Below are 17,435 nucleotides of genomic sequence, written 5' to 3' on the forward strand. Positions count from 1 at the left end.
AGATGCCATAAACCCATAATACACTTTCAGAAGGTAGAAGAAAAAGAGAGCTTATTCCCATAGGTGATAGTTTTTCTGTACTAACAAAAAGCTTTGCCTAACTTTCTTTAAAATGTTGTGCATCACATGTATTTGTTTCTTGATAGAGAATAAAAATTATGTGCAATAGAAGTTAATAATAATTATGGTGTGAAATGTTGCTAAGGTAGAAATGTCATGTATACTTTACTATGCTATCTGGGCAAGAACTAATTGGCTAAAGATGCAATACAAATAAATTTTGAGGTTGTCCTGGTTCCAGTTAGGACAGAGTTAAGTAGCTCATAGTAGCTGGTAGGGTGCTATGTTTTGGATTAGGATGAGAAGAGCGCTGATAACATGCTGATGTTTTAATTGTTGCAGAGCAGTGTTTACACCAGGCCAAGGACTTTTCGGCTTCTCGCTCTGTCCTGCCAGCGAGCAGGCTGGGGGTGCAGCAGGAGATGGGAGGGGACAGACCCAGGACAGCTGACCCAAACTGGCCAAAGGGGTATTCCATACCATCTGACGTCATGCTAAACAATATATAGGGGTGGCTGGCCGGGGTGGGGGGCCGGCTGCTCGGGAATAGGCTGGGCATCGGTCAGCGGGTGGTGAGCAATTGCATTGTGCATCACTTGTTTTCTTACACATTATTATTGTTAATACTATTATCATTATCACTATTATTATTATTATTGTTATTATTATTTTCCTTATATTCCTTATGTAAGGAATAGTCCAGCAATTCGTGCCACTAAGGGGTGTGAAGGGTTAACATTGAGGCCTGGGTTTAGGCGAGAAGAGAACAAAGGGATTTCTTCAGAGAAAAACTGCTGACTTTGCACGGACGTGCAGTAACTTCTGACAGCCGGCCAAGAGACCACTAGATAAGGAGGAAGAATATGAGCCTCCCTGTCCGAGCGGCCCCCGAGAAACCAACAGAGACTGATAAGCAGGTGCACCTGGGAGGACTTCGGATTCGGGAAACCAATTATAATAACCCTGCCTCTTCTAGAAGTAGTAATGAATATGTATTAGCCTAGGAGCATAAAAACCAGCCGCCTTACGTAACAGGTGTGTGTCCTGGTGGAGCAGAGACTCCCGGCGCACCCAGCGCTGTTTGCTTGCCTCTATTCATTTAATAAATTTTAAACTTTGATTGTAATCCTATTTGGGACTCAGTCATTTATAACACTTATATTATTATATTCCTGTCTTAATAAACTGTCTTTATCTCAACTCACCGGCTTCACTTTCCCGTTTCTCTCCCCCATCCCAGAGAGGGAGGGGGGAGGGTGAGCGAACGGCTGTGTGGTGTTTAGCTGCCAGCCGGGTTAAACCACAACAGTCCTTTTGGCGCCCAATGTGGGGCCCGAAGGGTTGAGATATCGACAAATCTGACCAGAGTGTGTTAAACTAAAATTGGTATAAGTATTGGACCTGCTTAATAGTTGCTAGTCACGATGTTGATTGCCTTAATCTCCAGTCTGCTGTACCTGTATTCCAAATTGAGTTTTATGGTGCGTTACTTTCTGTATGTGCTCCCTGTTGCACTGTTTATCCTTTCCGGGCCCTGGTTTAAGATTGTTATGGTACTGTGCGGTGTAGCAATGGCTTATGAAATGATGAAATATCTGGTCACGACTCTAACCTGGTATTTGTACTCAGCACTGACGTCGACTCTATACTTTGGAACCCATATCTCGGAAACTATTAGCAATTACACCTATTGCCTGTTTTCGTTAGGGAGCCAATCTGTGAAGGGGACAGGGGAAGACATGTTTCCCTACCTGTTCACTCTCCCTTTCTCCTTCACCACCACCCTCTTATCCCCCGAGCTAGTTACGGTGGTTCTCCGAGATGTTGAATATCCTTGGGATACTCAGACCAGCCTGCTCTTGTTGTTATGTCTCCTGAATGCGCTTCAGATTTTGTGGAGGGTTAAACAACTACTTAGGAATCTCATCCGGAGATCTGTCTTGAGGCGGGATAGTTGCGAGTGGCAGGGAGTGTGGGAGGATATGGGCAGGTTTCTAGAGCAGTGGTCACCTCCAGTGTTTTGGACATTCACCCCTGAACAGCTGCAAAATCCTAAAAAGCTGGCAGAATGCTTGAAAAAAAGGTGTCATGACTCTGGCAGTTCCAAAGTGACACAAATCACTGTAGCGTGCTGGGGTCTGGCTTGTGCCTATCGAGCTGCAATTGATGCTACTAGCAACCTAGCTCCAGCTCCTGCAGCCGCTCCAGCTCCAGCTCCTGCAGCCACTCCAGCTGCAGCTCCTGCAGCCGCTCCAGTTCCAGCTCCTGCAGCCGCTCCAGCTCCAGCTCCTGCAGCCGCTCCAGCTCCTGCAGCCGCTCCAGCTCCTGCAGCTGCTCCAGCTCCAGCTCCCGCAGCCACTCCAGCTCCAGCTCCCGCAGCCACTCCAGCCCCTGCAGCAGCTCCAGCTCCTGCAGCTGCTCCCACTCCTGTGGCTGGGTCAGAGAAACGAGCTGTAGCAGTGCAAGTTGACCCCGCAGAGGGTATTCCAACCCCTGTGGCAGACCCTGTGTCTGGATTAGAGAAACGAGCTGTAGCAGTGCAAGTTGCCCCTGTAGACAAGGTGAAGAAATGGTATAGAGGCTCAGGTCGTTTAGAACGCAGACAGTCTTCTGCTAAGTCTGGGCATAGTGAAGACGAGGCTGGGCCATCAAAGGTGCAGGAGACTGAAGATGAGGATGAGGATGTCGAAAAATCAACAGTAACTACCCGGACTCTATACCAGCGTGAGCTACGAGATGTGCGAAAAGATTTTGGTCGCTGTATAGGCGAGCAGCTTGTCACCTGGCTGCTCCGGTGCTGGGACGCTGGAGCCAATTATGTGGAATTAGAGGGCAAGGAAGCCAGGCGGCTGGGATCCCTTGCTAGGGACGCATGCATTGACAAAGCAATTGGAGATGGAGCACGATCTCGCAGTCTCTGGAGGCGTCTCCTGTCAGCTGTGCAGGAAAGGTATCCCTTCAAGGAAGAACTTGTATGTCTACCAGGCAAATGGACCACCATGGAGAAGGGAATTCAGTACCTGAGGGAATTGGCCGTACGGGAAGTAATTTATAAGGACCTAGACGACGCACAAACATCCGCAGATCCAGATGCAGTCCAGTGTACACCACCTATGTGGCGGAAGTTTGTACGGAGTGCACCATCATCATATGCCAGCTCATTGGCAATAATAGCCTGGAAAGCGGAGGAGAATCCCCCAGTGAATGAAGTGGCTAAATTACTCCGGCAGTACGAAGGAAATCTCTCCTCTTCCCTACAGGCCTGTGTCTCGGCTGTGGAGAAACTCTCTGAAGAGGTCCACCAACTTAAAGAGAATTTATCTTCCCCTCCACCTGAACGAACCCGTGTCCACCAGCTAAAAGAGAATGCTTTGGAGAAACTTTCTGAAAAGATCCACCAACTTGAAGAGAGATTATTTTCCTCCCCACCTGTACAAACCAGTGTCTCAGCTATTAGGGGTAAACGTTCATCTATGCAAGGAAGACAATATGGTGGGCACACACACCGCGCCACCCTGTGGTTTTACCTACGTGACCATGGAGAGGACATGAGAAAATGGGATGGAAAATCTACTGCGACCCTAGAGGCACGGGTACGTGAATTGCAAAGGAAAACAAGTGGGAAAAAGGAATTCTCTGAAAAGTTTGCTGCTCCAACTTCCAGCAAGCAGTCCTTTAAACACAGAAACGAAGATTCTGACCAGGACTAGAGGGGCCCTGCCTCCAGCCAGGGGGAGGAAAGGGACAATCGAGTTTATTGGACTGTGTGGATTCGATGGCCTGGCACGTCAGACGCACAGAAGTATAAGGCTTTGGTAGACACCGGTGCACAATGTACTCTAATGCCATCAAGCTATAAAGGGCCAGAGCCCATCTGTATTTATGGTGTGACAGGGGGATCCCAGCAGTTAACTGTATTGGAGGCTGAAGTGAGTCTAACCGGTAATGAGTGGCAAAAGCACCGTATTGTGACTGGCCCAGATGCTCCGTGCATCCTTGGCATAGACTATCTTAGAAGAGGATATTTCAAGGACCCAAAAGGGTTCCGCTGGGCTTTTGGCATAGCTGCCTTGGAGACAGAGGACATTAAACAGTTGTCTACCTTGCCTGGTCTCTCAGAGGACCCTTCTGTTGTGGGGTTGCTGAGGGTTGAAGAACAGCAAGTGCCAATAATCGCTACCACAACTGTGCACCGGCGGCAATATCGCACCAACCGAGACTCCCTGAGTCCCATCCATAAGCTAATTCGTCAACTGGAGAGCCAAGGAGTGATCAGCAAGACTCATTCACCTTTTAATAGTCCCATATGGCCAGTGCGAAAGTCTAATGGTGAGTGGAGACTAACAGTGGACTATCGTGGCCTGAACGAAGTCACGCCACCACTGAGTGCTGCAGTGCCGGACATGCTAGAACTCCAGTATGAACTGGAATCAAAGGCAGCCAAGTGGTATGCCACAATTGATATCGCTAATGCATTTTTCTCCATCCCTCTAGCAGCACAGTGCAGGCCACAGTTTGCTTTTACTTGGAGGGGAGTCCAATATACTTGGAATCGGCTGCCCCAGGGGTGGAAACACAGCCCTACCATTTGCCATGGACTGATCCAGTCTGCGCTGGAGCAGGGGGAAGCTCCTGAACACCTGCAGTACATCGATGACATCATTGTGTGGGGTGACACTGCAGAAGAAGTTTTCGAGAAAGGGAAGAAAATAGTCCAAATCCTTCTGAAGGCCGGTTTTGCCATAAAACAGAATAAAGTTAAAGGACCTGCACGAGAGATCCAGTTTTTAGGAATTAAATGGCAAGATGGACGTCGTCAAATCCCAATGGATGTGATCAACAAGATAACAGCTATGTCTCCACCAACTAGCAAAAAAGAAACACAAACTTTCCTAGGTGTCGTGGGGTTTTGGAGAATGCATATTCCAAATTACAGTCTGATTGTAAACCCGCTCTACCAAATAACCCGTAAGAAGAATGCTTTTGAATGGGGCCCTGAGCAACGACAAGCCTTTGAACAAATTAAGCAGGAAATAGTTCATGCAGTATCCCTCGGGCCAGTCCGAACAGGACCAGATGTAAAGAACGTGCTCTACACCGCAGCCGGGGAGAATGGCCCCACCTGGAGCCTCTGGCAGAAAGAACCTGGGGAAACTCGAGGTCGACCCCTGGGGTTTTGGAGTCGGGGATACAGAGGATCTGAAGCCCGCTATACTCCAACTGAAAAGGAGATATTGGCAGCATATGAAGGAGTTCGATCTGCTTCGGAAGTGGTCGGTACTGAAGCGCAGCTCCTCCTGGCACCCCGACTGCCGGTACTAGGCTGGATGTTCAAAGGAAGGGTCCCCTCTACACATCATGCAACTGATGCTACATGGAGCAAGTGGGTTGCACTGATTACTCAGTGAGCTCGAATAGGAAACCCCAGTCGCCCAGGAATCTTGGAGGTGATTATGGACTGGCCAGAAAGCAAATACTTTGGGATATCATCAGAGGAGGAGGTGGTTCGTGCTGAAGAAGCCCCACTGTACAACAAGCTACCAGAAAATGAGAAGAAATATGCCTTGTTCACTGACGGGTCCTGTCGTATTGTGGGAAAGCATCGGAGATGGAAAGCTGCTGTATGGAGTCCTACATGACGAGTTGCAGAAGCTGCTGAGGGAGAAGGTGAATTGAGTCAGTTTGCAGAAGTGAAAGCCATTCAGCTGGCTTTAGATATTGCTGAACGAGAAAAGTGGCCAGTTCTCTATCTCTGTACTGATTCATAGATGGTAGCAAATGCCCTGTGGGGGTGGTTACAGCAATGGAAGCAGAACAACTGGCAGCGCAGGGGCAAGCCCATCTGGGCTGCGGCATTGTGGCAAGATATTGCTGCCCGGGTAGAGAACCTGGTTGTAAAGGTACGCCATGTAGATGCTCATGTGCCCAAGAATCGAGCTACTGAAGAACATCAAAACAACTGGCCCAGAAGGACAGGGGAGAGAATAGGAAAAGCAAAAGCAAGAAAACTCTAGATCAATATAAAGACAGCTTAATAAGCAAAGGAAAGAGGAAAATGAAAGAAAAAAAAATCACAAAACAAGTGATGCAAAGGCAATCACTCATCAACTCTCACAAGTAAACCAATGCCCAGCCAGTCTCTGAGCAATGGCTACCTCCCTGCAAAAAAAAACAACTCCCTTCAGTTTTTATTGCTGAGCATGATGTCATATGGCATGGAATATCCCTCTGGTCAATTTGAGTCAGCTGTCCAGGTTGTGTCCCCTCCCAGCTTCATGTCCACCCCCAGCCTACTTGCTGCAGGGGCAAAAAGTGGGAAAAAGAATAGGCCTTAATGCTGTGCAAGCACTGTTCAGCAATACCCAAAACACTGGTGTGTTATCAGCAGTTTCAGTCACAAATCCAAAACACAGGACCATGTGGGCTGCTATAAAGAAAATTAGCTCCATCCCAGCCAGACCCACTACGCCTTGGTAAAGTGTTTCAGTGTTAAATACCTTATTTTTTTTTCATTTCAATTTAAGGCAGTTACTTACATTCTGATATTTCTGAGTTTAAAGTCCATTGATTTTGTGGCATCTTTCTCTAACACAGTGTATACTCCCTTAAGCTGACTTAGGCAAACTTAAGTGCTTCAGTAAGGAATATAGTCTAATACAGCTTTTTTTGTAGACTTTGAAGCTGTTTTCTTGTCTGAACACCTTATGCATTTTTTTTAAGTCTAGGGGAGGAATAAAAGTTTATTCTGTCTTTAATCCCTGAGATTTTGAGGTATTTTCCTATGGTGTTTGAGAGAGGGACTAGTGGAAGTGCCTCATCTAGTCTCTGCTGCTTCAGTCTGGTTCCAAATGGAAATGGAGTTTCTATGTGCAATAGTCAATCCCAACACTTACTTGGTGGGTGTCCTGGTTTTGGCTGAGATAGATTTAATTTTCTTCCTAGTAGCTGGTATGGTGCTGTGTTTTGGATTTAGAATGAAAATAATGTTGATAACACACTGAAGTTTCAGTTGTTGCTGAGCAGTGCTTACACTAAGTCAAGGACTTTCCAGCTTCTCATACTGCCCTGACAGCAAGGAGGCTAGAGATGCACCAGAAGCTCTGAGAATCAGGACAGCTGACCCAAACTGACCAAAGGAATATTCCATACCATATGACATCATGCTGAACAATAAGAGCAGGGGGGAATTGGCCGGGGGAGCTGCTGTTGCTCAGGGATTGGCTAGGCATCAGTCGGCCAGTGGTGAACAATTGTGTTGTGCATCACTTGGCCTCCCTTCTCCTCTCCTCCCCTCCCCTCCCCTCCTTTATCTCAACCCACAAGTTCTCACACTTTTATCTTTTTCAATTTTCTCTCCCATCGCACTGTGTGTGTGAGCAAATGGCTGCGTGATGCTTAGCTGCCTGCCAAGTTAAACCACAACAGTGGGCCAAAGGAGCAGCTCCAGGAAACCCGTGCAGATCCGCTGAGGGGATGTCTTGGCTGCCCAGTGTTGCTCACCCTGGGGGGGGGGGGGGGGGGGGGGGGGGGGTAGCCATAAAATAATCCCTAGGCCCAAGGTCTCTAGCTGACCAACTGTGGCTCAGATGCTGGCTCTTGGCCAACACAGCTCTTCAAGCGTGAACTGATTTGACAGCTACTGTAGCCACCTTGCTCTGATATATCCACACAAGGACTCTCCTTTCAAGCTTTTCCTTCCTTCATGAGCAAACTGTTTTCATGCTAATCTCAACTTATTTTACTCTTGCAGGGTGCTGAAGAAATTTCCAAGCCTGGTACAACATCCTCGTCAGACATGACCCCACAATCCTCCCTAGCATAATAGTGCATAATTGCATATGTGTGAATCTAAAGAGGAGAAAGCAGGTGAATTGCTTCCTCTTTCCAACACATTTGGCTGTGGAGTTGTAATGCTCAGAGTGCAGTTTTTCACTCAGCAGCCACTACTTTCTTTTGCCACTCTGTGAACATGTAGACTCCAGCGATAACACATTATTATTTTTTTAAATGAACATGACCCACCTAAACAAACAGCTTGGTCATTAATCATTTCAACTAAAGTATGATATCAAAAGGAGTGCACTGTCTCCAGCTGGGGGATGCCTTCCTCATGGAGGCATGTGTTCTCTGTGCAGCTGCATGCCAAGCCTTCCTAAATATGCTCTAATGCCACTTTTAACTGTGTAGGAAGACTAAGAAATGCATGTGTGTTTGTTAGGGGTCTCTGATTTTACACAGGAAAAACCTTAAACAAACAACCCCGCCCACACTACACTAAACGGTAACGTGGTCTAGGCTGGGTTCACTGCCACGCTGCGCTGGTCATGGGCGCCCCTCAGGCCGGACCGCACCCTGCCCCCTCACATGGGAGTTGCAGAAGGCACCAGGAGCGGTACCGGTACCGACACCGGCCCCAGCGCCCGTTTGCTGCGGCAGGCGGATACCTGCTGCCCTCGGCTCGGTCAGTATCCGATGCGGCAAGGAGGCCGCTTGCGCCCTTCCTGCCGCCATAGCATGGTGGTGCTGTCCCCTTCCAACCGCTACTCCTCCTCCTTGCTCTGTCCCAGGGCGCAGGACTGACATCACACCCAGGATTTCCATCTGACTGAGGGGAAGAGGAGGAGATTGAGCGGAGCGGCAGCGTGATGGCGGTGGTCGGAAGGACTTAAGAAGCGGCGGCACAGCACAGCGCTTACTGTTTTTTCCCAGGCTCCTCCCTGCTTGGGGGGGGGGGGGGAGCGAGGGGCGGCTCTATTGTTCGAATCGGTGGGGGCTGCGGGCGATCCCACTGTGCAGGGCTGTGAGGAGCCGGCGGTCTAGGCCCTGCGGCGGTCACGGGAGCAGTCTTCGGCTATAGGTTGCAGCACAAACCTCTTCGTGGAGTGTAGCTCTGTCTCGGGCTAGGGAGGCCGGCACGAACACACACACGCACGTAGGTAGGCAGAGGTCCGTCATGGTTCCTTTCCTTCTCTCGTCTGGAGTTGTGCGGTGGCTTTTGAAGATGGATGGGGAGGTGGCTGGTACTGAGGACAGGGGGCTGGATACCTACTGCGGATCTGGGCTCCTGGGCCTGCTCGCTGTTATCCGACGGGGGAGGGAGCTGTGAGAGCCGAGGCAGCTAACTGGGATTGAGGCTTTTTCACTGGCTCCTGTGGGGGGAGCTTGTGACGAACCGGCTGGGAGCGCGGCCTTCGCTCTTCTCCGCCCGTGGGGGGCGCTGGGGGAAGTGAGCATGGAGGACTGCGGCGGCCTTGGTGACTCTGCCAGGGAGCCTTGACCAGGAACAGCGCCTGCGCGGGTCGCGCCACCAGCGGAGTGCTGTCTCCGGGGGGCTAGAAGCGAATCCACGGGGGGTAGGGATGCAGTTCTGGCCTCGGCTTTTCCCGGGAACGCCTTGGGAGCGGTCGGTCACGGGAGGCCGCGAGAGCGTGGTCGGGGCACGGGGAGGATCGCTGCGGAGAAGGGAGCTGGCGACAAGGAGAGACTTTCGTGACGCTAAATAGGTATCGCCAGGGGTTCCGAGAGTACCAGACATGGAGGCAGGCAGCAAGGTGTTTGTCTGCGCCCTGGGCGCGGGAGGACAGATAGTGGGGAGCTAGGCCCTGTTGGACGCCAGCTCCTGGTTCTTGAGAAACCACTAAGCTGCCTGGCTCACTGCCGTTGGGGCCCTGGCTTCGCTTTGCGGCCGCTTTGGGGTTACAAGGTTTCTTCCTATCATTTTTCTTCTGTCATCGCCTTTGTTTGCTGGCTGGAATTGCCTTTCTGTCCGAAATAGTGCCTGAGCACAGGGCTTTTTCCACCTCAGAACGAGACAGCCCTCACCCCCATCTTAGGCTGTGGGTCGGGTCGTTAGAAGGGAGCAGTTCGAGGCAGGCAACCTGCAGATGAGCCACTAACTGCTTTCATGCCACTAAATCAGTGAGAGGCACAGCTCTTTAGCTGATTATCAGTGAGTTCATACTTGCACTACATTTAAAGTGAGTCTAAACTTCTTGTAGGTGTATCTGACACTAGTGAACTGATTGAAGATGTTCGTGTATGTGAAATGACAGTCATTCCACCTGTGGGATCTTGTTGGCTTGGTGTAGTTGAGCTGTGTTTTTTTTTTTTTTGTTTTGGTTCTTTTTTGTTTTTAATTGGGACAGTCCTTATTTTCCAGCCTCTGCCCCCAACTGGATGTAAACATTATGTCTGTGTCTGGAAATGCTTCTGATATTTTTTTGTGCATGAAATAATTTCACTTTTCAGATCTTAGCAGAGCATTAATATCCGTAGTTTATATTTATGCATTTGGGGAGGCTGTTTTCCTTTAAAACTTAGATCTGGTTGTTCTTAAGATAGTACTATCGCAAAAATCATGCCACCTGGTATAGTGCAGATACACAGTAAGCCATTCTTCTCAACCCAAAATACTTAAAAGAATAGCATTTTCAAAGCTGGTCTGTGGGCAGACCAGCAACTATTCTGCAGCTAGTGGTTCTGCAGAACTTGTAGTACAATCAATGAAAAGTTGCATAAAGGAAAATATAATGGTTGGGACCTGATAGTTTTTTGCCCAACTGCAAAAAAGGTCTTTTCTTCGGTGCATTTCATGTATTTCACTTAGTTATTTAAATTTTTCAGTGTAGTATAACAAAGTATATTTTTCAGTTAAAATGTGTCAAATGTGAGATATACCCTTTTAGCATTGGTGTGACAGGACAGGTAATTTTCAGTATCTTTCAGTTGTAACCATCAAATATTTCCAATTGTGTCAACATGTTGCTTTATTACTTTAGGTAATTTGGGAAAAAAAACTTGAATGCATGCAAAGAACGGTTGAGTAAACACATCACCTGGAAAACACAGAGTACCAGGAAGTGGATTCTTGACATCCACCTTGTAACCTGAGTGACTTCTATTTATCTTTTAAACTTCTTAATATTTACAATGAATGGGCACAGTGATGAAGAACGTGTAAGAAACAGTAGTGGAGAGTCAAGGTAAGCACTTTGTTGTTTCAGTCCTTGGTTATGTATTCTCTTATATTTTGTTTAATAGAACTGCTTTACCTTTTAATTTTGTGCCAAAACTTCCTAATGAGCAAGCAGGCCATATTTAGGAGGACTGGCTATGCTTTATGTCTGCTTAATCTGCTTGTTAGTTTCATATAGCTTTGTTTAATAACTGTAATAATCATGGATATACCTTACATAATAGAACTTAACTAGTATTAAAACTGTATCAGTGTCCGTTACTCTTTTTTCCTCAAAAGTTGCCTTAAGTGTCAAAAGCTGAAACAAATTGGATTGAAATCTTAAAATAAGACTCATGTCTATGAAGTGCAGGGCATGCATGCATAGTATATGCTGTATAAGCCCCGAACTGGACTATCTCTAAAGCTGGAACAATGAGCTGTTAATTCTAGTTTTTGATATGTGCTACTTTATGAGGCTTCCTTCTTTGTTGAGCTGTGAAAGCAGTATAATGGAAAGTGTTAAATTTGTTTGGTTTCCAAAGTGGAAGTACAACTTTCCCAGCTGTTTTCCTAATTAAAAAATAACTTTAAAAAATCTACTCACTATGTAGCATAGTGAGTAATGGGGTGGGAAGAAGGGGAAGAGAGAAATGTTTAGCTGATATTAGGTGCAAATCTCTAGGAAACTTATGAGCAGTAAAACTAAAGAAACTTTTGACAACTCTTGTGTATTTTTTTTGATGTCAATATTCTTGTTATACCTAGGAATATTCTAGAAAGATGGTAAACTTTGGATCTTGTGAATAAATTGTCAACTCTAATTTATTTATTTTAAATAAAGATCTCTGCTTCCAGTAAAGATGGTACTTGTCTAATTAGCAAACGTTTGTTTCTAGTAAGTGGCAAAACATTCCCAGTTATATAAAACAAATAAAAAAAGCTTTGTCAGTTGAGTAGAGAAATACGAACAAAATAAAATAGTGTGAATAAAGCTAATCTTCTGAACTTTTAGAGAATTATAAATAAGACCTTCAACAAACATTAATTTTTTGGGGACAACTCTGTTGACCTTGTATTTATGAAGGTTTTTACTACTTGAAAAAAGCCACCTAGCTAAAAATAATGTAGGAAAATTACTTCATATCAAGCTATGACCACTTTGATATAAAAATACCGGTATATCAAAGTTATTTAAAAGCTGTAGCAATTCTCATAAGACTAAACCAACTAAATATCATTAAAGTTTCCTGAACAACTTTATTAAAAGTAAATATCAGCAAATTACTTGAAACTTGATAGTTGCTGGTGAAGTGAGACTTTGTTCAGCATTTTAAATGTGCTGTTGAGCTATTTTAAAGCTTAAAAAAGTAAATGTTAAAACTTTTTCCCTAGTTTTTTATTAATCATTAACCCTGTAGCCTACTGAATTCACAGGCAGATCTCAGAAAGCATATTTGCATGTTTACTGTTCGCAATCAGGAAACTCCGTACATGAAGAGTGAAATTTCCTGTTTTAAAGAATTGAGCCTTTTTCTGTCGAGCCTATTTACATTATTAAAATAATTATTACAAAAGGAGTTTACATTGTTTTAAAGAAACTCTTATAATGAATTGCAGAAGTTGTGGAAAGCTTGTAATATCCTCAGCAATAGGAGGGCTAGAGAAGGGGCTAATTGGAAACCTTAGATTTTATATAAACGGTCAGCACTGTGGTAAGGAACTGTAGCTGTCTTCCATTCCCTGTGACTGGCAGTGAAAAGGCATTTTTGAAGCATGTGGGAAAGAAATGGCCAATTTGCCATGCTCCTGTGTTTCTTTCCACTCTTGAATCTCTTCATCTGTTTGGTAGATGACCAGAAATCTTTCCATTGCTGCAGATGCTGAGCCTGAAGTTTTGTTTTGCTACAAGTAGAAGTGAATCTGTTGTATTTTCACAGTTGAGTAATTGTTGCACTGTTTGGACTTTCCTTGGCCATGTCAGCAACCTCTGAAGCTATAAATGTGTTAGTACCAAGCACGATGAAGATTGTGGACTGACATAAATACTAAACTAATCTTGCTGCTAGAATTTGTGTAATAATTACAGTGAATCTACTCTTCAGCTTTTTCTTTATTATAAATCATTGTTTTTGATTGTTTTTAGTAGTTCTAGGTGAAATATCACAGATAACGTTCATCTGGATAGCAAGTAAATATAAGCAGAAAACTTGATAGCAATACTCCAAGAAACTTTTAAAGTTAAGCAAAGTGTTTTTGTGTATGTTCTTGAAAGCATTCTGTTGCAAACTTGAATAGGAGTAAATACATATTAGTTACCTAGTAATAAGAACAGGGAATGCAGAAGTGAAACGTTGCCAATTGAATAGCAACCTGACTTCCCATCTCTTTGATTCTACTATGTTTCCTGTAGAACAAGACATGAAGCACTTGAGCAGACCTACTCTGTAGGTAAAAAGGAGTATGCTCAGTACACCCCATCTAGAAAGTAGCTGGCTGGGGTGCATTGTACTTCCTTTTTTTAGTAAGCAGAAAGTGGCTTCATGCACCAAATATCCTTATCATTATTTACATTCTTGAAAGCTGATGTTAATACAATGCAGTAATTTCTGTGGATTTAATTTGCTTTGTTGATTTAATAGTCTGTGGACCACAAAAGACAGTTAAGTAAAACCAGCTCTTTGTTAGCAGGCTTGAATTTGCTGTATAAACTCATATCTTCCACAGAAGATTAAAAAGATAAATTGAAAGCCACTACTCTAGGATCCTGCTTTCAAGAAAACAGTGATTCTGCGAGCATACTTACAGAAGTATTCTCATCTATTGGTTTCTTTTTGGTAGATGTCTGATAGGAAATAATAATAAAAATTAAAAACTGTGCATGTATATAGAGGAAAAAAGTGTGCATGTATAGAGAATTGTGTTGTGTTTATGTGGCAAGGTGTTGGTAGCAGGGTGCTGCTGGGGTGGCCTCTGAGAAGAGACCAGGGCTGTCCCTGTGCTGGACAAAGTCAGTCCCAGCTGGCTTGGCAATGGAACCATTTTTCTTGGTTTCTCACTATCCTACTCAAATTTTAATTGGCAGTAAATTACATTCGTTTTCACCAAGTTGAGTCTGTTTTGCTCATGACGGTGATTGGTAAGTGATCTCTGTGTCTGTATCTTGACCCACAAGCTCTTCCATCTTATTTTCTCACCCTTCCCTGTTGAGGAGGGGGGAGTAAGAGAGTGGCTGGGTGGAGGTCTGGCAGACAGCCAAGCTTAACCCACCACCACAAGAGTATATACCTTAAAGTATGGATATATCCATATATTTTAATGCAGAAGACTCCTGAGATCAGAAAAAATACCTGAAAGGTAAAGGAAACTGTACATAGAACTTCATGTGAAGGGCTAGTGGATGAAGCAAGCTCTTTGCTTTTGTTAGTAATAGTCTTCTCTTTGATTAGCAAGCTGTGATTTTTACCAAGAAAATTTGTCATGGAATTAAGCATTATCAGATATTTTGGTCTAAGTTTAAAAAAAAAAACCACATCGCTTCTCTTCATCTTACAGTTTAGACAGAATATTAATCAAAAAAAACCCCACAAGTATTTGTCTAGAACCTTTTTCTGTTAAAAGAAGAAATTCTAAATTGATGATACAGCTTTCATTGTGCATGTGGACTCTAGTTTGGCTTTGGGATTCCTGCTGAATTTTTCCAACTCCCAAATGTTGGGATGCGTCACTCTTGAGCTTAGAGGAGGTGATCCTTGAATATTAACCAGCTTTCTTGGGCCCCTCTTCCCCCCAGGGCATTATTCCATGGGATTCTACCAAGCGGATCCCTGAAGAGGCCAAAGTCCAGGGTAGCAAGCTTGCTGTGCACCCTCTCTCTCTGCCTTAAGGGTATTGAACTCCACCACTTCATGGTCACTGCAGCCAAGGCTGCCCTTGAGTTTCACATTCTCCACCAGCATCTCCTTGTTGGTGAGAATGAGGTGCAGCATAGCACCTCTCCTTGTTGGCTCCTCTATCACTTGGAGAAGGAAGTTATCATCAATGCATTCCAGGAACCTCTTGGATTGCCTATGCCCTGCTGTGCTGTCCCTCCAACAGTTATCAGGGTGATTGAAGGGTTAGCATCTAAATTATTAAGGTTTAATCTGAATTAAATCTGTGGTGGTTTTACCCAAATGGGCATCTGAACTTCACCACAACCGCTCTCTTACTTCCGCTTCTTGAAGGGAAAGGGGAGAAAACATGATGGAAAGGGCTCAAGGATTGAGATAAGGACAGAGAGATCACTCAATTATCGCCACAGGCAAAACAGACTCAGCATAGGGCGATTAAGGTAATTTATTACCTATTACTAACAAGCTAGAGCAGTGAGAAACTAAAAACAACTTCCTCCAAACAACCCTCTTCTATGTCCTCCCCCCAAGCAATGCAGGGGAATGGGAAATGGGGGTTGTGGTCAGTCCGTAACACCTTGTCTCCATCGGTCCTTCATGGTCACTCTATTCCCCTGCTCCAGTGTGGGGTCCCTTCCCCACGGGTGGCAGCTTCTACCAGATCACCTGCTCCTGCATGGGCTCCTTTCCATGGACTATAGGTCTGGTCCGGAGTCTGCTCTGGAGGGGGTTCTCCATAGGCCACAGCCTCCTTCAGGTCAGATCCACATGCTCCCCTGTGGGCTCCTCCATGGGCTGCAGTGTGGAGATCTGCTCTGCCATGGTGCCCATGGGCTGCAGGGGGACAACCTGCTCCACCATGGTCCTCTCCACAGGCCGCAGGGGAACTTCAGCTCCGGTGCCTGGAGCACCTCTCCCCCTCCTCCTTCACTGGCCTTGGTGTCTGTAAGGCTGTTTCTCACTCCTCATTCTCCCAGCTGCTGTGTTGCATCATTTTTTTTTCCTTTCTTAAATTTGCTCTCACAGAGGCACAAATAGCATTGCTTACTGGCTCGGCTCTGGCTAGCAGCGGGTCCCTTTTGGAGCCATCTGAAACTGGCCCTTATGTAACATTGGGCAGCTTCTGGACTCTTCTTACAGAGTCCACCCCTGCAGCCCCACGCTACGAAAATCTTGCTGTATAAACCCAATACATTGCTCATGTGGTAGAGTCTTATAGATAATTCCCTGACAGGGTTTAGAGGCTTGTATGCATTTTTAATAACTAAAGCTTGCTTAATGTGTCTGCGTTAGGGGAAAAAGTGTCTTCTTGTTTGTTTTTTACTACTTAGTGTTCCAGTTGTTTTGTGTTTGCAGTAAAATGGGGGGAGACTGTGGGTGGAGGATTCTGGTTTTCTTTCATGAATATATTAGCTAAAAGGTTGGTTATATTTGAGTCCTGAGGCAAGGTGAATCTGGGCCATTCTTAGGTTATACTGAGAAGTAATGACTCCTTGTTAAATTTTTACTAGGTCGGCACTAGTCAAGTGAACCAAAGGGGGAAAAAAAAAAAGAAAAAGGCCAAGTAAAGATACATCCCAGTGAAGTTGCATCCACAAACGCCAAGTGCCAGAAAAGGATGGGTGGATAGTGAATTGACATGGTGTATCAAATTGCTAGTAGCTGTGTTGAAAAGAATTTGAAATTGAAAACTTACTACAGTAGTTCTTCAGTAAGATGTAATTTCCAAAACCCTAGTTTTTCTTTTGGATACTGCTTAAGATACATGACTAGAATCCTGCAGACAAACTTCTTTTTCTGTTTTGGGGGGTGGGGTGGGGATGGGATTTTTTTTTTTATTCTTCTCTTTAGATAACACTTTTTTTTTTTTTGTTCCAAGCAAGTCTTGGCATATTTTGGAGACTTTTTTGGTTTTAGAAAATTAGATAGGTCTGTGCTTTTTTTATCATTGCTGCTTTCTTACATTATTTCAAAAACAAATAAAACATTACTTTATTTCAGAAGTTGATGATGCAAATTGGTAGTCTGACTGATGCCAATCTGAAACTGTTTCTTATGAGAGGTTAATAAGAGTAAAGCAAAAAAAAAAACCTTTTTCTTTCATTTGTTCATTCTAATATATAGGTAGTTACCTTTTAAAGATAATTAAAAAAAAATGAATCTTAGGCTGAAAATTTCCATTCAACTTCTGTTTGAATAGGTAAGTAGTTTTGATAGACAGTAATTGTTTGTTTTTGTGGTGCTGTTACAAAGTTTTCTTGTAATTGCTGCAATGTTCAAATAGCTTGGTTAGGGAATAAGTTTTCCATTTTATATGTGCGTGTGTGTGTATGGATGGAGGGGTGTGTGTATATATGTATTTCCCCTAGACTTAAGAAAAAATAATCTGAGAGAGAGCAGAGAGTGTGACTAAACTGAGTACCTTGTTCTTAAGACTTTTCATGACACCTATGTTACTGTAAAATAATTTGAAATTGCAAGATGCTAGTATTAAGTTCTTTTTTTAAAAAAAGATCTTACAAAGTTGA

At 44.7% G+C, this 17,435-nt stretch overlaps 1 protein-coding gene across 5 annotated transcripts in view; it reads left to right on the top strand.

The window, feature by feature from the left end:
• Positions 1-8,381: 8,381 nt before the first annotated feature.
• Positions 8,382-17,435, top strand: part of LOC136788698 (chromodomain-helicase-DNA-binding protein 1-like) — a 75,715-nt gene continuing 66,661 nt past the window's right edge. Inside the window, exons 1-3 of one of the 5 annotated variants that reach the window (XM_066987324.1) lie at positions 8,382-8,521; positions 8,628-9,563; positions 10,839-11,042. In XM_066987324.1, the coding sequence (XP_066843425.1) occupies positions 10,990-11,042 (53 nt within the window). In that variant the 5' untranslated portion in view covers positions 8,382-8,521; positions 8,628-9,563; positions 10,839-10,989. The remainder of the gene's footprint in view (positions 8,522-8,627; positions 9,564-10,838; positions 11,043-17,435) is intronic. The other 4 variants (XM_066987326.1, XM_066987327.1, XM_066987325.1 and 1 more) reach the window with 4 other exon arrangements.

Source organism: Anser cygnoides, chromosome W, assembly GCF_040182565.1.
Source record: "Anser cygnoides isolate HZ-2024a breed goose chromosome W, Taihu_goose_T2T_genome, whole genome shotgun sequence".
Classification (NCBI taxonomy): domain Eukaryota; kingdom Metazoa; phylum Chordata; class Aves; order Anseriformes; family Anatidae; genus Anser; species Anser cygnoides.